This window comes from Pempheris klunzingeri, chromosome 7 (assembly GCF_042242105.1).
Source record: "Pempheris klunzingeri isolate RE-2024b chromosome 7, fPemKlu1.hap1, whole genome shotgun sequence".
Taxonomy (NCBI): Eukaryota; Metazoa; Chordata; class Actinopteri; order Acropomatiformes; family Pempheridae; genus Pempheris; species Pempheris klunzingeri.
In genome coordinates this window covers 16,364,019-16,385,384 of record NC_092018.1, presented here as the reverse complement: position 1 = coordinate 16,385,384, position 21,366 = coordinate 16,364,019, and the positions used below count along the sequence as shown (strand labels likewise).

The 21,366-nt window shown below is 42.0% G+C and overlaps 1 protein-coding gene across 1 annotated transcript in view; it reads right to left on the bottom strand.

The window, feature by feature from the left end:
* Positions 1–12,545: 12,545 nt before the first annotated feature.
* The window catches only part of adgrv1 (adhesion G protein-coupled receptor V1), a 94,017-nt gene continuing 85,196 nt past the window's right edge, over positions 12,546–21,366 (bottom strand). The window contains exons 92-94 of the mRNA XM_070833716.1: positions 19,638–19,823; positions 17,329–17,506; positions 12,546–12,993 (exon numbers count right to left, since the gene is read on the bottom strand). Coding sequence (XP_070689817.1) covers positions 12,875–12,993; positions 17,329–17,506; positions 19,638–19,823 — 483 coding nt within the window. The 3' untranslated portion in view covers positions 12,546–12,874. The remainder of the gene's footprint in view (positions 12,994–17,328; positions 17,507–19,637; positions 19,824–21,366) is intronic.

Genomic DNA, 21,366 nt, shown 5'->3' with positions numbered 1-21,366 from the left:
TGAGTAAATGTTTCAAAGGACGTATGTTGATAGGCTTGTAGAACTGCTCCCTTGCTATTTTGGGTTTATACTCATGTGTAGCCTTTAGATCTGCTGTGAAGACATTAACCCTCTTTACGGTGAGGAGAACTCATAAAAACTTCTCGTTGGCCTTGCTCAAAATAGGACTGGGACACTTGCTGGTGATTAGTCTATATATGAACTGACATTAAAAGCGACCCTGCAGTGGCATTATTGTAAACAGTTGACGTGAGTGATGTTGATTCCTGTCTTACAAAGTGGTAAACATCTACATCATATGTTCCCCTTTGCTGGTTTATCACCGATCAAAGATTTGAAATGGGAAATCCAGAATATCCAGTCATCTCTTTTCAGCATGAAAACTTTTTTTCCAGGGCTTCTCATCTGACATATCACTCATTTCTCAGCATCTCAAGCTAGAGTTTGTCGGGAAGTTTCTTTTGCATGTGTCAGGAGACTTTGTTGAGCTAAGTTGTCCTGTTTGACGTCAGCTATTAATGGAGCACAATATCAAAAAACACTCAACCAATCCAACATTTTATCAACATCTCAGGTGTATCATGGCCTCTTCTGGCATCGCTTCAATTTCTCCTAAACTTGTTGCCAGACATCCCGGGACTTCAGCTCATGTTCCAGAAGTTTCCATCTGTCTGGTCTAGTCTGGTCTGGACCGGTGCTTATACTTGCTCCTTGGGTTTGACTAACATGTAAACAACACCGTCGATCATCCTCGCTGCTGTTTGTGACGCTGATTCCAGCAGAATGGATAGGAATGACCAGGTGGCTAATCAAGAAGCAAGGACGCGTATACACTCACACAGACCCGCACAGTCAAGTATAAGCACACACATGCACACACACACACAAACATTATTACAAAGCTGTGTCCAAATTGTCCTCTAGCAACACTCTTACTTTGGTCCAAATGACAATTTGATGAAAGCCACAAAAGATATTAATCATAACAAAGTGGGAGCTGCTGAAATGTTGATGGGATTTGAGTTGGCTCCGTGACATCAGTGTTACACAACACTTAAATGACCTACAACATATTAAAACTATTTCAAAAATATTCCCAATCATTGCTGTGGCACAAAAACATTCTCACGTATGCTTCTTCTCTGTGAGATGTACTAACAAAATGTCTTTTCTCCACAGGCTACTGTGACAGGCAGACAGCGAAGAAGTCAGGATTTGTATAAAACTTTCGCTTTGCTCTCATGCTAATTATCATTTGAGATGACGTGAGAGGATTTGGAGAAAGGCTGTCATGCCTGTTTTTTGGCAAATGTTGTCGAGCAGAGGGATGCGAAAGGAGGTGGTATTTGGTTAGACGGAGCCTTGACTACTTTCAGGAACTTTCTGAGGCTTATCAAAACTTCACTCATCCAATTTCCCTTTTTTCTTAATCTGACAATCTGTGAATGATATTGGATGTCCTGTCTATTCTATACTCTTTCCCCTTCAGTTTCTCCTCTTCTTTTTTCACTCTTAAGTCCCACTATGTCGTAGCCTCAGTTCAGTTTCTCTCCCTTCTCTTCTCTTCGCTGAGTGATGAAACCACCACTGAGTCATGAGGGTCCTGTCCTGGGCTGTGGTTAACCGTTTCAGCTGACAGGGATCAGCCAATAGGAAAAAAGGGGCTGGACCACACCCATTCTGCCACTCACACGTCTGACCTCACAGTTTTTTCTCCACGTGGTACAAATCAGCAAAAATGCTCTATCTGCCTCTTCTTTACTTTCAAGGAAGCAGCCTCTTTAACTTCACAGCACCCTGCTTCCTGCTGTATTTAGAATAGCGTATCTTGTCACTTTGTCCCATTTTTTGTTCTTTATTTTCCCTGGGGTGTGAAACCATGACTAGATGTTACATTTCTCATGACAGCCTGGTTTTGCTTCGCTGATCCCAACCTTTTTTCGGTAAGAGACTCACACACTAGAGTCACTTTAGGACAAGGGCAGCCCGGTCCGGTCTGCTCCAGTTCTGTGACTCATTTTAATCATTTGGAGCGGCTGCCCGATGAAAACAAGTCTAAAAGGCTTCTCTCATTTCATCTAACTGAGTCAGTTTTTGGCAGCCAGTCTCTTTTCCCTCCAAATAAGCGGAGCTGCGGCAGTGAGTGCTGCAAAGAGCTGCGTTCATCGTCACCGTGAGCTGAGCAGACAGAGAGGAATGTGTGACACATATCAGTGCAATCGTCTCCCGACCAGTTCACCCTCTGCTCACCATGTGCTCGGCTACTCCCTGCTTCAGGATTTTTCCCACAGCAGACTGGATGATGATAGTATGTCATGTGAATGGTTTTAGGGTCAATTTTAAAGTCATCCTCACATTTCAAACACTTTTCAAACACTGTTAGAGTAAAATGATTTTTACATCTAAAACAAGCCACTAGAAAATGAGCTCTGAACATATTATGCGAACTGCATACATGCAGTTTGATACGAGATCTTTCAGAGACCTCTATGGAAAAGAAATTGATGTAAATACAAGTGATGAAGTGAAGAGGTCTGAAGTGATCTTGAGGTCAAGGACAAGGATGTTTGCTCTGATACAACACAGCAGAGATAGCTGAAGTCTTGAATAGTTGAATTTTTCTTGCAAACTTCATATTTATCATAGAAGTAAATCTATTTAACTTAAGTGAGTTTTGTGTCCAGTTGATTCCCAGAGCAACATTTTACACATTCAAAAAGTTTCTCAAACAAGTTCTGGTGTAATTCAGGTGGGTGGGTGACTGATTTTGGGGAAAATCAAAAGACACCACTGACGACCATAAAAGAAGTCTTAAGACGGGAAAATGTATTCATTTCTCGTTGTGTGTTGCTATGAAAGTTGCTGTTGTTCAATAAAGAATCTGAACAGACAAAAACATAATTCACATTCATTATATGGTCATTTAAACTACTTAAACACCCAGACAGCTAACTGTGATGCTAATACCACACTCTGCATGTGGTTCCCCCTGAGGTTCTCCTCGCCTGCCAATGTGTAACAACAGGTGGACGAATGCAAACAATATGACCCACAAAGCATGCGACATATAAAAAGATCCCATTAAGTCCGGATAAGTGCTTCCTGGTAAAGATATTCACGGTACTGTCAACAGTGCAACATAGAGAAGTATAATCTGATCTTAAATTAGACGTCTCTGTTATTGCTCTTTAGCCAAAAATGCTTTTAAACACGCTGTATGTCCTCAGTTTATTGATGCAGATCTTGGGCCCAGCATGTGGCGGAGGGAAGTCATGGTAATGGTGGGAAAAGATACAACAGCTTCTTATGAAATACTTTCATTATCTTAATGAAAATTATACTTGTGCTTCTGTTATCTGAGGTCTTTTCTCCTTCATTACAGAGGCTCTGTTGTTCCAGTTTGGTCTGACAGCCTCCCCACCACCAACCCTCAGGTCCTGCCGTCACTGCCTTGCATTTGACATTTCATCACAGATGCACAACAATAACTGATATTGTTCTCGTGCGCAGTCAGAGCCTGATCGGGCCGGTTACTCCGGCTCATGCCATGTTACTGCTGCTGCTCTTGGTGCAGAAGAAGAACTGCTGGATCAAACCAGCTGTGTCTGGCCGAACAGAGGAACCAGTATTACACGATGACTTTCTCTCTCTGATATGTCACTTCCTTTGGTTTGGAAAGTTCACACGTCTCTCCGCTGAGGTCATCAATGGTTTCCTTCTGTATCGCTTCACTCCTGCAGCCTCCTCCCTACTTCCTTCCTTTTTTTTCTTGCTTAGTTGTTGTCCTTTACCAGCACTCTGTTATACGTGCCTATAGATGTGAATAGAACTGCTGTGAGTGATATCAAGAGACAGCCTCCATTTCCGTTTTGTGCTTATATTGTGGTATTAATAGAGTACATCCCCACCACTGAGGCTGGACAGTGCTCCTTCTATCCAGGCAAATGACATTTACTCCTTTAAGTGGTTTACTTTGAACTGACACAATCAGAACTGACCTCAACTGAGATTAGAAAATCAAAAAATAATGACTAAGGTGGCTGGTAACGGGTCTGATGAAGGTCTTAAGCTGGAAACGCTGCTCTCCCGATGTTCAAACGCAACAATAAAAATGGAATTTACAGTGCTGCTGCTGCTGATCTGTTTGATTTGATTGTAAATATAATATTGATGACATTGGCAGTCATGATGGTGAATGTAGTGGTCACTGTTAATAGCCAAAAGGGGATGACAGGAGTGCAGCTATCTCTCCCTCACATGTATTAGGCTGTCAGCAAAAGTGAGAAGTGGGTTATAAGTAAAAACTGGTCTCAGCCTGCTTGACTGAGCATTGCACGCCAGGGAAAGAGAGAGAGAGAGAGAGAGAGAGAGAGAGAGAATGTAACTGACTTTCCTCCTTGCCACAGATAGCTGGCGACTCTAAAATACTTTATCAACGGCCTGCTTGTAATATGCTTCACTGCACTGACACAAGAGTATGTTACACAGTCGCTTTTGGCTACATGCACACACGTGCACACACACACACACACACACACACACACTAACTAACTAACTAAGTTAGTGAGTGTGGTGGAGGAGCTTGAACAGATAACTCCTATAGGCTTGACCTGCTTTTATGCTGACAACAAGCAAACAATACGTGACTACAATACAAATAGCTTTGATCCTCTCAGGCTTTTTCATAAAAGGATATCCAGATGCGTTTCAGATCTGACTCTGAAGGTTAGTGGCTCTCTTTGAGGTCTGTGCTTCCATCAAAACAACTCATATATCCAGACATGACAGTTATTTGAGGCTGCTGCAGGTGTTGAAAAAAATGTATGGCAACCAGCAGGCTCCAGCTCTCGTGTCAACTTTCAAACACATGAAAGTGTATACACGGTACCAGCACTCACATACAGGCATGCGCCGCGGGCATGTGATTTGCACACACTTTTACATGCATGTGAAAGCCCTCACACATTTTGGATACCCATAAGAAACCAACAAATACGTGGATGTGCAATAAAGTACATACAGATAAGCACAACTAAACACATGCCATAAAAGGCACAATCTAGTTTTCATGCCAACCAGACGGCATAGTGAGAACAAGACAAAGTGTCATTTGCAGACATGATATGTCTACTCCCCTTAGATACACACAGCCCAGCATTTACGACCCTCGTTCAGCCATGTTGTCAAGGCCTGCCGGCACAGTGTTGCCTTTCACTTTGCAGAATCACATTTCATAGAGCAGCCACAGCGCACACTGGCTACTGTAATCAAGCAGAGAAACAAGCAAAGGCATCAAAAAGCAGCTAGAAGCTGGCCAAGGAGAGGGTCTGTCTGTCTGTTTTTCTTCTCTTTTCTTCACCACAGTTGAAGTCGTCATTTTAGGCTCTGCTCTGCTACACCCTGCCGTCAACTTCAATCAATAAACCCTGCTCATTTCAATGAACATGCTCTATTGATCTATGATGTCCATGTCTATGGCTCAAGACGTGTTGTTTGCTCTAGTGCTGCCGGCTGCATCTCCACAGGCTCTCTTTTAATCTGCCTGACCTTTGGAGTCAGTGGACGGAAAGAGTCAAAAGGTCACGTTATCTGACCCAGGTGTCAGCAACGTCAAATAAAAACGGAGCGAATGCTACTCCCAGAAAATATGACCAGCATTCAACGGCTCATATGCGCCTCATCTGTTGTAATTAAGTTAGTAATAACAATCTAAGCTATTTATTGTCTTGACCTTTATGGATCTATTACTATTTACTATATTTTAGAGTTTTATCTTTTATTAAATTACATGTATTTTCTTACATCACCTGACTTTGCTCTTTGTTTTTATTGAGTCTGATGTCACGCTTTTTCTTGAAATGGTGTTTATTTATTGGATCTGTATTTTGTCACCCTAATCTTAATGTGTAAAAGCACTTGTGTTGTGTTGTTGTTTGTGCATATTCCCGGGGTAAGGAAGATCCTGAATCACTAGAATTAGTTCATGAAAACATTCATTCACCAAATTGTTCAGTGCTTGACCGGAGCTCTGACTGCGTAGTCCCACTCACTGAACTGAAACACGATCCCTGGCTTCTGGATCTGCCATCGCTCTGACAAACGCACCAAACTCCATTTGTGATTCTTCATATTTTTAGAATTTCCTCGCTGAATATCAGGGATGAACGCTTCTTAACTGATCTACAGTTTGGCACCAGTCCTGAATTGGCTGGGCTTGGTTCCAGGAGTTTGGGACACTCACTATGACTCAGGGCTCACGTTGCCTGAATGTAAACTGTTCCCTCCCACTCTTCAGCCACCTATTTAATTCATATTGTAGGTTTCACCATGCATTGTAAACTGTAAACACTGACAGAGGGTCAACAATAGTCTACACCAGAGAGGACTGACTGGTAGGCCTCTACACTCTTGTGTCTTTTAGGCCAGCCGAACATTTTAATTTAAGTGTAACCACGTGTGGAATTAGGCCACTGAATATCTTTTGCTAACCCCCAGCTACATTTTGCTGTTAGTTCAGAGAAAATAAAAGCCTCCAAGTGAACGGATGATGTATATCCCTGTGAAGGAACGACTTGGATCCCCCCCACTCAGTGAGTGAGTGTGTCCCTGCATGTTGACTCACAACTGACTGAGAACTCAACTGACCTGAGGAATGAACGGATTGTTTCAGGAAGTGATTCAGTTCAGTTTGTTCACCCAGAAGATTTGTTCTTCTGAATAAATTGTTTACGAATGACACACCACAAATCATGAAGTGTGTGATTTCATTTCATGCATGGACAGTTACACAGCTGGATTATTTGGAAGAGGAAACATCAAATTGGTAAGTTAAATGGTCTCCTTTCCTCCCTGTCCACCTGTCTTGTATCCTGAACAAGGAGCTGATAGTCTTGCATTATATTTTTGAGAGGTTAGACTTGAATTCCACGTCAGCTTTGCCATAAAATCAGCTGTTACAAGTTTACCAAAGAACCAAAAGCTTTCTCACCCAAATGCATTGAATGTTTTTTCTCTTCCAGATGAGCACACTGAGTGCCAGCGCCCCCCTCTACCGGCCTCATAAAATCCAGGAAGATAGAGAGTCAATTGATGGGGTCTTTAACAGCTGTTTAGATTATTTTCAGACGTATATGTCACAGGCACACAGAATTTTCTTTTCAGCCAAAGTGGCCCTTAAATGATCAGATGTAGTCATTGGCCATACTTGGGCTAGGCTTACACTTACAGCTAGACAAACCAATGATCCTATCATGGTCATAATGTGTGAATAAAGCTGTCTTATATAAAGTTCTTTTTCATTTAAAGATGAGTTACAGCTGAAAAATGCTGGCTGACTGGTGGAGGTTGCACAATCCTCAGAGCCAAGTGAGCTATTGGAGCAAAGTTCCATCAGTATCGATGGTTTGTAAAATGTCCTATTGGCCTGATACTGATTAAAGGCAGAGTCTGCAGCATTGGAGACAGCACCCAAAGAAAACTATCCCACCCCCTCCCTTAAGTTAAAGTTACTGCAGGAGGACGAGTCTGTGACAGTGATCAGAAGACCGGCTGCTGCCGCTGGGTCCCTCGTTTGTTCTGTTCACAACCGCCTCTCTCTCAGCTTCGCAGCCTGACAAATAAACAAGTCTGTCAAATGCCGCAATCATATAAACACGAGCGAAACAGCCGTCACAAACGCGGCACTACCTTTAGCTGATAGCGACTGCTCACTGGGCTCAGAGGCAGGGCCTCGTGCTGGTAACTTACTACAGTCTGTAATTTAAAATTTGGATCACGTTCAGAGAAGACATCAGGTGAGTGTATGATTATGATTTACTAGTATTTACTCAACAGATACAAAAGTTGTAATGCCTTCATTTTAGGCTTTTTGAGATCATTTCATCCCCAACGACCTAAGAGCTGGCGGCTCTTTGTCTGTTCTTTCTGGCTTGTTTGTTAGCTCTGCAAATACAAATTTCGGCGCATACATGTATATATAGGATCTAAGTATATACAGTATATACATATTTCTGACTGCTCATATGCTTCTGTATTTGGTTGTCGAAGGCCAAAGTCTTCCTCTAATCACCCAAGAATAAACACAGACTCAAGCCCACTGGCACCGCTGAAGCCACTGGATACCCTCCTGGAGCTGTTGGTGATGTCAGGCACAGTGAAGCGGCAATGAGTGCGAGGTAATGACCGTGGATGACAAGCCGGTCCGAGTCACTTTGGCTTGCCCAAGTGTAGAGAGGCAAGCACACTCTGATCTCATTAAAGAAAGGTCATCATTTGCCATCGCAATGAGGGGCAATATAATGCGCACACACACACACACACAGATAAACACACATGCATGAACACCGATATAGGTACATATTTGCATCATGTCCTCACCGCGCTGACTGTCGCAGACATGAAGACAGATGGAAAGATAGCTCAAACATATGCAAACACATGTACAAAAGCACACTCTCCTCCGCACCCTCATTTAAACATGTTTACTTTTGGCCTCTGTCCTCACATCATACACTATACTTTGCGTAGCCCATGTGAACGAAGCTTTTGCTGACTCCGTGTCCTACCTTTTTATGCTCTGTGGTGTGTTTCAGGGGAGGCTGACAGGAGCATGGGGAATGTAGTGGGAGTACAAGCGCCATGTGCGTAATACACAAATTCACAAATGCTTACTAGCAGTGCAAATCATCTGTACTTGAACTTGACCAAATTGTGAGGCTGTAAATGTAGACAGTGATGCTTGCTCAGCAGTCTCTGTGGGGGAACAAGAAGGGAAAGATCTTGAGTTGGGTCTCTCACATGCTCTCTTGGTATGGAAAAAAAAGTTTTCTGATCTTGCCGTGACTGTCGCGCGCGCATACCTTACTTTATCGATGCGTGCGCGGCAGTGTGTTATGTATGGTGCATCTGTCTGCATCTGACGCATTACTGCTTCTCTAATCTTAAATGTCTTTATGGTGAGTTTAACCTCTAAAATCAGCTTCCACACCCTTCAAATTACCCGCAAGCAAGCTATTGATTATCCAACAGACGTAACAGGGGGCTGATTGGTTGATCAAATTACACCTTCACTCTCAACACGCTTACGTTTACAGTGATTAGATACAGTTTGCTACACTGTGAGACTTTGAGGGCACAAGATGTACTGCGATAATGTGGATAATATAACCACAAGAAGCCTGAGTTATATACAGCACGCATCATTTTAAGGAATGTGAAAACAGAAAAAAAAACAGGGATGTTAAACTGTGCAACAGGTAGAAAAACATTCATTTTGCTTGCTTATTACTCCTCTTTTTTATTTTACCCATCCCTCTGCACCACAGCAACTCCTGACTCATTGTCTGGCTTTATTGATTCAACGGACGAAGACTGTTGCCACCAGACTTTATGCGTGGAACTGGGTCACTCTATTGTAGCCTGAGGCGTTGCAATGTTCCATTGAAACATCTAACTAGTTTATATCCACCTGAACTGTATGCTCATTCAGGGCCTAAAGAATTAAAGAAGATTTTCTTACATTCATTATACTCTAGAAAAAGACCAAGTGAAAGAGGTGGCATTATCACGTTTCAGAAATTCATGCCCTTCCCATTGAATTCAAAGAATAACATAATCCATGGAGATTGTCGTTGTCATAATAAACTTTAGTTGAATGTCACTAAAAGCGTATAAATAAACACAATGTCATTTCTTATTGTCTGAGAGTAATTTCATCCCTGGCAACATGAAAAACTAAAACTAACAAGGCCAAACAATGTGTAAAAAGAGAGAGAGTAAAAGTAATCTCTGCTCTTTTCATCACCCTGTGTTTGCCATTCTCCCCCCTTTATTTTGTCGGTGACCTTGTGTCGAGGATTGGTCAGGTGCAGAGTCATCATCTGAGTGTCCACACAGACAGACTGTAAGTGAGTCGGATGAGAAATCAGTTGTTTGTCTGGTTGTCTGTCGTCTTATCTTTGTCGTCTCCTTTGGGTGCAGACAGACAGAGAGGGCACTCAGGCGAGAAGAAACTAAGGACGTAACATAAACATGTTTGCCTCCGGTCTGGTGTTTTTTGGGACCAAGGCCGGCAGGTTGGGACGTAGACGGTTTGCTGTGCACCCCAAAAGATGATTTAGATAGTTTGAACAATTTTAGCAAAGCACTGAACATCTCATCTTGAGACCCTATGAAGTGCTTGCAGAAAACTTTTATTACTTTTATATCAGCCACCAAATCAGTGCCTCACAAATCTGCAAATGTCTCTCTGAGACATCCTGCAATCAGGAAGAACCAATTCCACAACAGCACATTGTACGTTTATTCATATCTAATCCTCGAGCTGCACTTCACTCTTGACTCTTCACTCTGGAAATTGTAGTTTGAGAGGCAGTAGAGGTGCTGGGAGGTGGATCTTGTTACCTTTGAAGAGACAGAAAGTTCACCTTATCGGTCATCGTGCTAAGCTAAGCTAGCTGTCAGCTGGCTCCGGCATCATATTGTGTAAAGTTTTGCTAAGCTAATTCATATCAAGAAAGCGAACGAGTGCATTACTCAAAGTACAATAACTATAATATCTTATCGGGACTCAGGTGCTGGATTCAGGATTCAGCACTCATCACAAACCGATCAACACCTCTGGGTCTCTGCTGGCGCACCTTGACGGACAGGACATCTCTAACTGGAGGGGCGTGTGACATCATCATGACATCACAGGTGACAGCTGTGGATCGAAGGGCGTCAAATAGAAAAATTACAGAGTACTTTCACGTCCGACACCAGAGACCACTGAACAGAGACAGAGGTTGTTGCATAATTACATTACATTAAATGATTAATCCTCTTTATTAGAGGCCTGGCACCTTGACCTTGACACTCTAGCAGTAGATAAGATTGTGGCAAGACTGTGCACACTGTAGATAATTACGTAACTAAAATATGTCCTAAACTATGCCATGTGCACTGGGTTCACCAGGAGTCAGCAGTTTTTATGCAGCTGTTAATTTAGTTGTCCAAAGGTCTGGAAGCCTTAGTGCTTCTGTTGCAGCAGATCCATTTTCTGTGTGCTCTTTGGAAACTACAGAAATTACTGTTGCCGGTTGTTCCATATCTCATTAACAATGACGACGTAATGCAGTCTTAGTGCAGGCAATAAAGTTTACTATAATGGATACATAATGGAAATATGCTGGAGCTGTAATGTCGCCATGATGGCAGGCTGCAACAATGCATGAAAATTAATTGCTTGTGTCTTAACTGCTTTTCTTAGTTGGAGGTAAACAAGGAAACAAGCCCTTTAGAAATGCTTTAATCTTATTACAGTGTTGGTTTCTTTCAAATCCCCGAGGAAAGACTCCTACTGCCGGTTAGAGGAGGGGTCTCAAAAGTGATGTAATCATATAGCAGAAGGGGTGTTCCCCACGCTCCATTGTGGACAAATCCCAAAGTTTGCTTGCTGCTTTGCCCTCAGTGGCGAAAAATTGCATCACAAATGGACAGGAAAAGCAAAACTGGGGGAAAAGAGGAGTTCTGCATCTCAAGCCTCGCCACCTCTTCCACTCCAGTGAGTGGGGAGAGTTGGATCAATACGTTTTATAAAATTCTGAGCTTGGAAACACTGGCTCTGATTCACCTCCTAAATAAAAATAAACTACTTCATGTGTAGAAGATCAATTCTTTCAACCCTCCTTTTATTCTTCCCTCTGCAGTCTCAGCCCCATTTGCCTGCAGGAAGGAGAATGCAGTCATTAGCCAGTGGGAGGAAGGTGTATAAAAAGATAACATTTTCTAGCTAGTGTCAAAACATCTCCAAGACGCACACTCATCTCATTATCTGCTGGGACTGAGGCTCCATCCACAGTAAACCTCGTTGCAGACGAAGGATTCCTGCTTCTCTTCAGTCTGTCTCTCTTTTTTTTCTCCTTTGCTTTCTCCTGAAAATATTTTTCTTGGGCAGTAAAAGTAACAACTGCTTGTGCAACCAGTAACCAAGTTCAGGAGTGGAGCTGATGCAGGGCAGAGGTTAAAGGTCGGTGCAAGGGTCAAGTAGATGTTGGATTCCAAACGGTTCAAAGCTGCTGTCGAAGTGAAAAGGTGAATATGTGCTTGTACACGCACCCCCCACCCCACCCCAACCCCACCCCTCCCACCGCCCGATTCTTCGCGGAGAAGATCAAAGACGTTCTAATTCAAGAATAACTGAATACATTATAATGTAATTAAACTTTTAGGCTATTGAAATATTCTGCTAACATGTTTTACTATTTTCAGAGTCTCATTCATTGCTTTCTGCACACAGCAGCAGGGCAGTCAGACTGCTTCTCTCTGTAGAGCCAGTTTGTGAAATTCCTGCGAGACAGTGATCATTTACACAAACCGCAGGGGTCAGTTGTGTGACCCCTGACCCCACAGTAGCTCACATAACCATCAGAGACGCCTTCCAGTAGCAAACTGGACGGTGGAGGAACTGGTAGCAGACAGATTATGAGCAGGAAAATCAGCAATCGGCACAGCCAAATGTAAAATATGTGGTAAATCATTTATTAACAATGTTACATGATTTCCAACTTCAGCAGCATCAGTTCTGCTGAGGGCACATCTGGCTATCTCATATTCTAGGTCTCTAAAGAAACAAAAAATCCAAATATACATTCAGAAAACAACTCCATCAGGGACTTTAAAAAATTAATTTAGTAAAACATTTATGTATAGGTTCATATATATATAAAAAAACAGATGTACAGTAAAAATCACATACAGTATCAAACATCTATATGAAAATGTTCTATTCAAAAAACTGTTTTAGTGCAAACGTATTTTGTAATATAAAAATACTGTGTCGTAATTTGTTCTGAGATGAGGGATAGAGGACACTGTGGGGCTCTGTGTGAGGTGGTTAGAGGTGTGTGTCGGCGATGGGGATTCGTCTCAGCTCAACTATCTGGGAGTTTGTGATGCTCCCTCCGTCGTGGCTTCCTGGGATGGACTCGTTATCGCTGACATTAAGTCCGGTCCCTGAAACAGACAGACGAACTTACATTACATCTCAATCCAAACACATCATTATCTTGTGTGCAAGAATTTCTGCAGTACATAGAAGAGTACTTTTTTTTTTGAGTTCATCTATTACACTGACCTTAACACTAAACTGTAATGAACCACATAATTATATCAACAACAATTTCAGCAATTCAGTGTAACAAATCCACACAACTCACATTTGTCCTATTAGTGCTAATGTGGCGTTCTATAGTCCTTACTATACAGCAGGTCATAATGTCTGTTATCAGACGGTGAATTGTACTGTATCTGATCAAGAAGTGGAGACACAAAGTAACTCATTATTAGTGAAAGGAATAAATCATCAATTAGTAAAACAGAGACATACTGTGTGCTAGATGTAAAGTAATGCTATAGAATAAATGTATAAATACTTTCGGTTACTATGGAGTCATCAGGCCATGTGTAGTGTACTAACAACTGTTCAACAAGAATATAGCTACCTCCACCAAGAACGTTACTATATATTTTCAGTGCTGTTTCCAGGATATCGTGAGAACTTTCAGAGTATTTAGGTGATAAATTAGCAACGGGCCACTTTTTTTGTTGATCCAACAACTGTAGGCCTGATTTCTCAAAATTACAAGATTGGCAGGCATTTCTGAGCATTATTAGTACTTTTACATGAGTGACATGTAATTTGATGTGAATCTGGATCCAGACTCACACAAAAAAAAAAACATGTCTATGGGCGTGGTACTTGTCATCTTCTCTGCCTCCTAATTGTACCGATAATTTGTTTATATAATCAATAAATCAAACTAAATCAAAGATAGGAGACCTCAGCTTCCTTGTCATTGGCTGAAACCTTTGCATTATGCGTTCAAGGATAACCCACAGAATGAGGTGACGTATGACTCTTATGACATAACCAGACCTGTGGTGCTTCGTGCTGTCAGGTCCATCAATGCTGCCCCGTCAACAGTAAAGCCACCATGTTAATGATCAGCCCTCAGTAGTACTACACAGAGTACATGTGCTGAAAGTACGACTGTGCTTCTGTGCGTGTTAATAGTTCACTACCAAATGAAGTGTGAAGACCCTCATTACAGCGCTACGTATTGACCCTCGGCAGACGGCGCACTATTACGTAATTCTGATTAGCGAATTATCTGTATTGCTGACTGACTGGTTAAGATTAAACCAGGTTTTAAGTTCAGTGTGACATGTATGGATGAAGGCCCCAGGTCAGAGGTCACCAGGGATAGTGGAAATGGAAAAATGTCCGTATGGCTGGTAGAACAAAAAAAAAATCAAGTTTTAACAAAATATATTGAATTACAACCCAAATTTCCCTAAGGTGTGTTCCCGGTTAGAAATGTTTTTTTTAGGTGAGTTCATCTTTATCTGACAGGAGAGTCTAAGGAAAGAGGGTGTTGCATGTTGTAGAGATTGTAGAGCCCTCTGAGAACTGTGATTTGTGATTCTGGGCCCTAAAATTGGACTTGACTTGACCACACCAGAGATCTGCGAGGAGCCAACTGATTTGACTTAATTAAATCAAACTTGCCCCTTTGCTAGACTGAATAATATGAATGGCTGCTTCATACTGCTGAGTTCGCAGATGGGGGACCAATAAATTCCCTGGCTTGTTTGCTGCAGCCTCCAGGCTATTTAAGGCTGAGCGCCGCTCCAGCTCAGGACGGCAGAGGGAGGTCAAAAAAAGAGCAGACCAGTGTCAAATGTCCTGCTGCTACAACTGTAAGGTGACTTGAGATGGAGAGGGTTGTCTGTCCACACACACGTGTGAACAGACAAACTGGGTCTGATTCACGCTGTCAGCACACAATCAATGGAAGGGTAAGCGGTCATCTCTGCCCGGCTTTTTTACTTAGTGTAACACTATCCTTTCAGCCTAATCCACATTTATTAACACCCGTAAGTCACTCGAACTCACACCTGCTAAGACGGACTTTTAATTTAGCTGTCTCCATGGTTATGCGTTTTGTTTTTCTGGGGTGCACGCTAGCGAGGGCTGCTGCATATACGCCTACGCTGAACAGAGGTACCTGAACGGCAAGCAGTGGGACGGGACAACTGTCTCTGCAAAGTCAAATCCAGTCTCTGGACTGAAGCTTTAATGGGCTAAAAGCCACCAGAAACCCGGCATTGTTATAAATATCGACATATTGATTGATTAATGATTGATTTATTTTCCTTGATAGTTATTTCTGTTCTCCAGAACCCCGAGAGATTACATTCACTGTAACTTGACTCAGTCAAATTAACTTCAGGATCTCATCAGGATCAGGTTGGTGTGTCTGTCTTCACTACATTATTCTTATCTCTCCCAAAGCCACCACCATATGGAGGACCACACTCCTTATTCTTTCCAAACTAAAGCGGACTGGGAAACACTGAAAGCTGAGCTGAATGATTAACGTTTAAATGATTAGCTGTTGATCAGCTGGAGAACTTGCTACTGGTGAGGGGCAACGATGGCTGGTGATGATCCGTAAAGCAATAAAATAACCTAAAGTTAGGATCACACAGTTGCAAGAACTCAACTCTAAGAATACTGAAGCTTTAGGGCATCACATGTTGATTCATTTCCTTTGCTGAAAGCTACAACAAGAACAATCATGTCAACTTTGACCCCACAGAAAATGCAATGCTAGAAGATTATTCATCACATTACAGTGGTAATGCTACATGCCGCAAATGGTTCACCATATCCTGATTTTGCAGTGTGACACTAAAACTGATCACTTCTGATTACATGTCCACAAATTACATCTTCACCAGCATCACTGACTTTTTTTTTATATAAAAAGGTCAAAAAGTTGATGCATCTTACCAGTAGAAAGGATAATATTTACTTAATTTGCTGCCAAATGAGGCTCACACTTGTGCCAAACAGCTGAATAAATAAGATGTTGGCTCTGAATCTGAGACTAACGCAGATTCTCAAATTAGATTAATGGAAGTATCACTGCATTCATTCAGTGTTAACTTATTTGTTCTCATTTTAAAGTCACAGAGTGCAGCTTATTTATATCCACAGTTTAAGACCTTCACTTTATCAGATTGTTCAGGTGTGTGAAGATTTCTTCAGTGGAGTCCTTCACTTTCTGGCGATGTCTCACATTAACAACAGAGGAGTGTCCCGATGCACCGAGGCTTTTGCTGGCTGTTGTCCAGCTGGGCCTCATTCATATTCACACACTGTGAAGCAATTACTTAGTGATTTCAAAGAGTGAGGAGAGGACTGTGTGCGTGTGGATGTGCGTGTGCGTGTGCGTGTGCATGCCTTGGTGATGGTGAATGGTTTGGGCCCTCAGCTCATGAAACATTGATGTTGAACGTTGGAAGAATGGTTTCCATGGCAGCAGAGAGATTTAGGGTAAGCTTAGGAATGACTAAGCAGTGCTGATGCTAAAGAATGCGATAGATATATTTGTATGTGCACACTATGAAAAAACCTAAAACACACACACACGCACACAAACTTTTCTAAACTTATGACATCTCTATTTTTTCAGCTACATGTGCCACAACTGGCTAAAACGATTTTATTTTAGAAGCATGTTGTGTTTTTCCTTTAATGTTTAAAACATATTGGATTGTAATGAGATTTGCAAAGTAAATGTGTCTTGATTTTTATATTTCAAGAAAAAAATACTGGACTGAAATGTTCAGAGGATGTTTTTACGCTTTCAGGCAGGAGTTTAACTTGAGTACAGTTTCTTACTGATTCAGTATGTCAAACTAATCTTTTTATATGCTTTTATATAAGAAATAAAACACTTGAGGTAATGTCTAATTACTGGTCTGGTCTGCACATGTAACATTTATTACAAGTCTATGCATCCCTATACTCTTCCATTTGTTTCCCTGTCTGACTTGATTGAGAGGCTTTTCCTAATCTGAATCAGGGCTTCATACCCTGTACAGATTGTAAAGCCCTCTGAGGCAGACTGTGATTTTGGGCTACATAAATCAAACTGACTTGACGTGACGTGAAGTTTTTGGGAAAGAGAGCAAAGATGAAGTTTTTCCTGCTGTATCATCTGGCAGAAACATCTTTATTGTACTGCCTATCTTGTCTAAATATCCATTCAACTTAAATTTAAGTTACACAAATTAATAAACTACAACCAATGTGCAACATAAACATATAATATTGTATAATTATGAAGATGCTAATCAAATACAGAAGGGAAACAAGGATCTTTAGAGTTTTGAGCCTGTCGGAGGTCGAATGATGGTACTTTTTAAAACTCCTTTGCCAAACAGAGTGTGAGAGTGTGAGCAGACACTACAGCACATCTGTGTTGGCAGGATCCTCACCAGTTTTTAAGGCAAATATGAGGTCGTCAAACTCCTGAGACTCCTCGTCTGCGGTGACCAGGTTGGTGTTGATGAAGCCTCCTTCGGTGGTGTATGTCCCCATCACAGGGCTGGGTTTAAAGACTCCACTTGGCTGGCTGCTGGGCCGCAGCGACGCTCGCTCCCAGTCTGCTGACACCTGAAACAAAAGACAAACAGCCTTAAGTCATATGAGCACATCAACAAGCACACAGGCCAAATACTACATGCAAGTATTATATTATAGTCACAACTGGCTGAGAATTTTTGTTGTTTTTTTTGTTAAATCTTCTTGGTTCAACATGGAACGTTTAGAATAATAAACTCCTTCTAAACCCTACTAAATAATTTACAAATTCCTTGAGTGATGCAAATCCATTTATGTACCACTTTAGCAAAAGAATTTTACAAAATGCCTTACGACCAGTTAAAGTACATTATAACTATATATATATATATGCATTTCATATAGCACATAAAAGACTGTCTTCATGCATTATTGATAAAAATGAGTTAATCATCCAATAACTTCACATGAATGCAGGGCAAAACCAGGTCGACCATTCTCATCTTCAATACACTCACACAAGTAGAAATACACACACATATGGTCGCTTGATTCAGAGAATGGCTGAGCCTATCAGCCGTGTAATCATGTCTGTGAGGAGTTAGGGTCAGGCAGAGTGCATGTTGTCCAAGCACCCCGAAGGGTTACGGCCAACCCAACGGGTCACAGTGGGTTCATGGGGTGGGAGCGAGGTCACTGGGTTTAGGGTTTCATACTGAATCAGCCTAACAACATGGAAATGATGCTGCCAGCACAGTTAGACAGATGACAGCGTTTGATTTGGAGTACAAAATTTGTATTTTGGTTGGAAATTCATTTATTATGAATGCCTCATCTGTCTATGTACATGCATAAATGTATGTGTGTGCGTCTGTGTGTTGTACAAGCTTCTGACACCTGCTCACCGGTGCAGAGCGTCCCAGTGAGGTGAACGAAGCACCGGCAGGCACCTCAGATCTGCCGTATTCACTTTGAGGGAAGGCAGTGAGCGGATGACTCAAGACTTTCAATGAGGTGATTCAAGCCTCAAATTATATGATTCGATCCCTCCTCTAATCTCACTTCAATTTCCTTTTAACCGAGTCCACTCCACAAATCGACACTCATCTAACACTCGCATCGCCACTCTTAGCGGTCTTTATCGGCACTCTTATTTTTCTTTCTGGACTGTAGCCAAATCTCAAGAGAGGCAGGAGTGTGCTTTCATGAATAAAACAAGATTACTGGATTCCTACATGTGGGGAGAGATCAAGAAAGCTGGAGGGAAGGGGGAGTTCCCAGGAGTAATTAAGGTGAACCTGCCCCCTTTCTACTCCTTCTTTCTCCCTCTCTCACCGGCTCAGTCCTTATAGGGTATTCTCCATGGACAAGGATTCTGAGGACCACAGAAGTACTGCATGTATGTGCCTATACAGTATGTTTTCAGTGTCTGCTTGCATGTGATGTGTCGCTCTGATAGAAAGGTCACAGCAGGAGCTGATGCGGGCTCCTGTGGGAGTAGACTGACCGCTTATACACACACACACACACACACTTTTTTACACAGGTGTTAAATAATGACAATCAGTTTGAACCAAAAGGGTGTGAGTGTCTGAGTGAGTGAGTATGAATGTTGTCTGTGGAGTCACGCTCAGCCGATGTGAGAAATGTGTGAAGGAGGACTGGGAATAGGCAAATAGAGCCATGGGAATGAGAGCATGGGAAAAAGAGGGGAGGGAGGAGGATCAACTAGGAGAGAAAGTGGATCACAGTGAGGGAAGGTAAAGGTAAAAACTTAAATTTATTAAAGGAAAATTCCAATTATATTTAGAACCTGGTTCTAATTCTCATAATTTTGGCCTCCTTCCTAGAAGTTATGACAATTTTTTACTCTCCAGTGGGACACAGACCATCAAGTGATTAAAGGTTGAACCATGGAGTGGATTTTGGGATGGCTGCTGCATCTCCAGACCCCTAAAAAACTTTTCACAACCAAATCTACAGCAGACCCAGGCCACAAAAAACACAATTTTCTATTTAGTTATGAGTTGGAGATATAGGCACCATATGGGTGACAAACACTGGGTGGTAAACCTGAGTATGTATGATATATCTACCTTTGATTACACAAGTGTCTGTCTCTAATGGTCCGTTAACCTCTCTGTGTATTTGTATGTAAGTGTGTGTGTGTGTGTGTGTGTTTGTGTGTGTGTGTGTGTGCGCGTGTGTGTGTGTGTGTGTGTACCTCCTCCATGGCGCTGATGAGATTCTGAGTTGATTTACTGATGTCACCTCCTACAGTGGTGGGTCCCCCTCCTTGATAAGTGGAGTCGGGACTATCATGGCCGCTCGTCTCTACTGTGTAACTGGCTTTAGTCGGCCAACACAGCTGGTTGTGCATGACGAAGTACACTGCAAACACATACAGACCCTGTAGAGAAAGAGGGAAAATTCACATTAAGAGATAAGTTCTACATTCTCCACGGCTCTGTTCCTTTATCGTTTGCAGAACTCATCAGTGTCATATATGATCTGTGTAAAGCGTGTTTCAGACATGGAATCTGTAACATTGCTGGCTTCATTTATCTGTCAGGACAAAGTCTCTCCCTGTTGCTGAGCTGTTTACAAAGTCAGAGATCCAGAACTAAATGCTTAAAATACAAATGCACATATTTTCAAATCAAAAAAACATGAGCATAACTAGGGTTATATCGAGTTATACTGGAGTCAGGATTCTATAATTATTATGCAACGCATTGAAGTTAATCGTGTATTAGCAGCAGCATCTCGTCTTGTATGATTAATGAGAATTACTTCATCACTGGGCCATGACATCATTGGCACTCTGGTATTTCTGCTTCCTCCACTTCCTTGTCCTTACCAAATCCCCTTGGTCAACAGCACTGGGCTGAGAATTACCCCAAAACACCAGAGTGTCAAATACAACAGGGCCATCCCGGATTTCACAACACCCATCATTGGGCGATGACGGTAGACAGAGATGGAACGCACAAGAGTGCAAAGCACAAATATGGGACTGTGTGTGCATACAGGTACATGCAGACACACAGCATTAAGACACCATGAGGTACAGTAAAACATTTCTAAACATGGTTTGGAGAGCAAATTACATCACTGGAGACACGCACATCTTTAGAAATGTTTGATGATAACTAATAAAACCAGATTTCTTTGGTTGCCTTGTTTGTGAAAAATACACTTCAAACACAGAGACAATGTTCAATATATCTGCTGAGCAAAGCACCTAGTTTCAGCAAGTAAGAGGGTAAGAGCTTCCAAAACTGTTCCAAACCGATATTCTTAGACAACTCACTTTGCGACAGGCAATTTTCTTACCTATTCAAACTGGATATTGGCAGACCCCATGATTATGTTTTATCTAACAGAGCACATGAGGCAGCAACATCAAAACAGCTGATTAACAAAGGACAGTAAACCTGGCCAGCATGTTCCTTTAGATGGTAAAAGGATCATGTGGATGTGTGCACCTGAGGGATACTGATACACAAAAGTGATTATAAACAGCGCTGATGGTCACAACCACATTTCAGAGGAATACAACAGGAACCATAATCGGCAACTGTGTGTTCATGGGTGAACTGTAAAACAGCAGTATCTAGCTTGTAAGGAGGAAAGAAGGAAATAGATAAAGCACATGCAACACATAACAGGTAATTGGCTTTGCTCTACAGGCTGGTGCCTTTTACAGTTACACAAACTGTATAATGTGTGTGTAATCTGTGTAAATGTATATGTTAAAAAGGTGGAAACAGGTGAAAACTGCGATTCCATCAGCGCTGTGGGTGATTAGCACATCATTAGCAGGCTGCTCAGCCTGAGGAACAGGCTTTACTACCAAAGGCCTATTATGTAAGTGTTCCCTGATCAGTGGAGAGGCCACGTCCTTAGATATGGAAAGCATGGAATTAAGGAGAGTGGGAAGGACAGGGAAG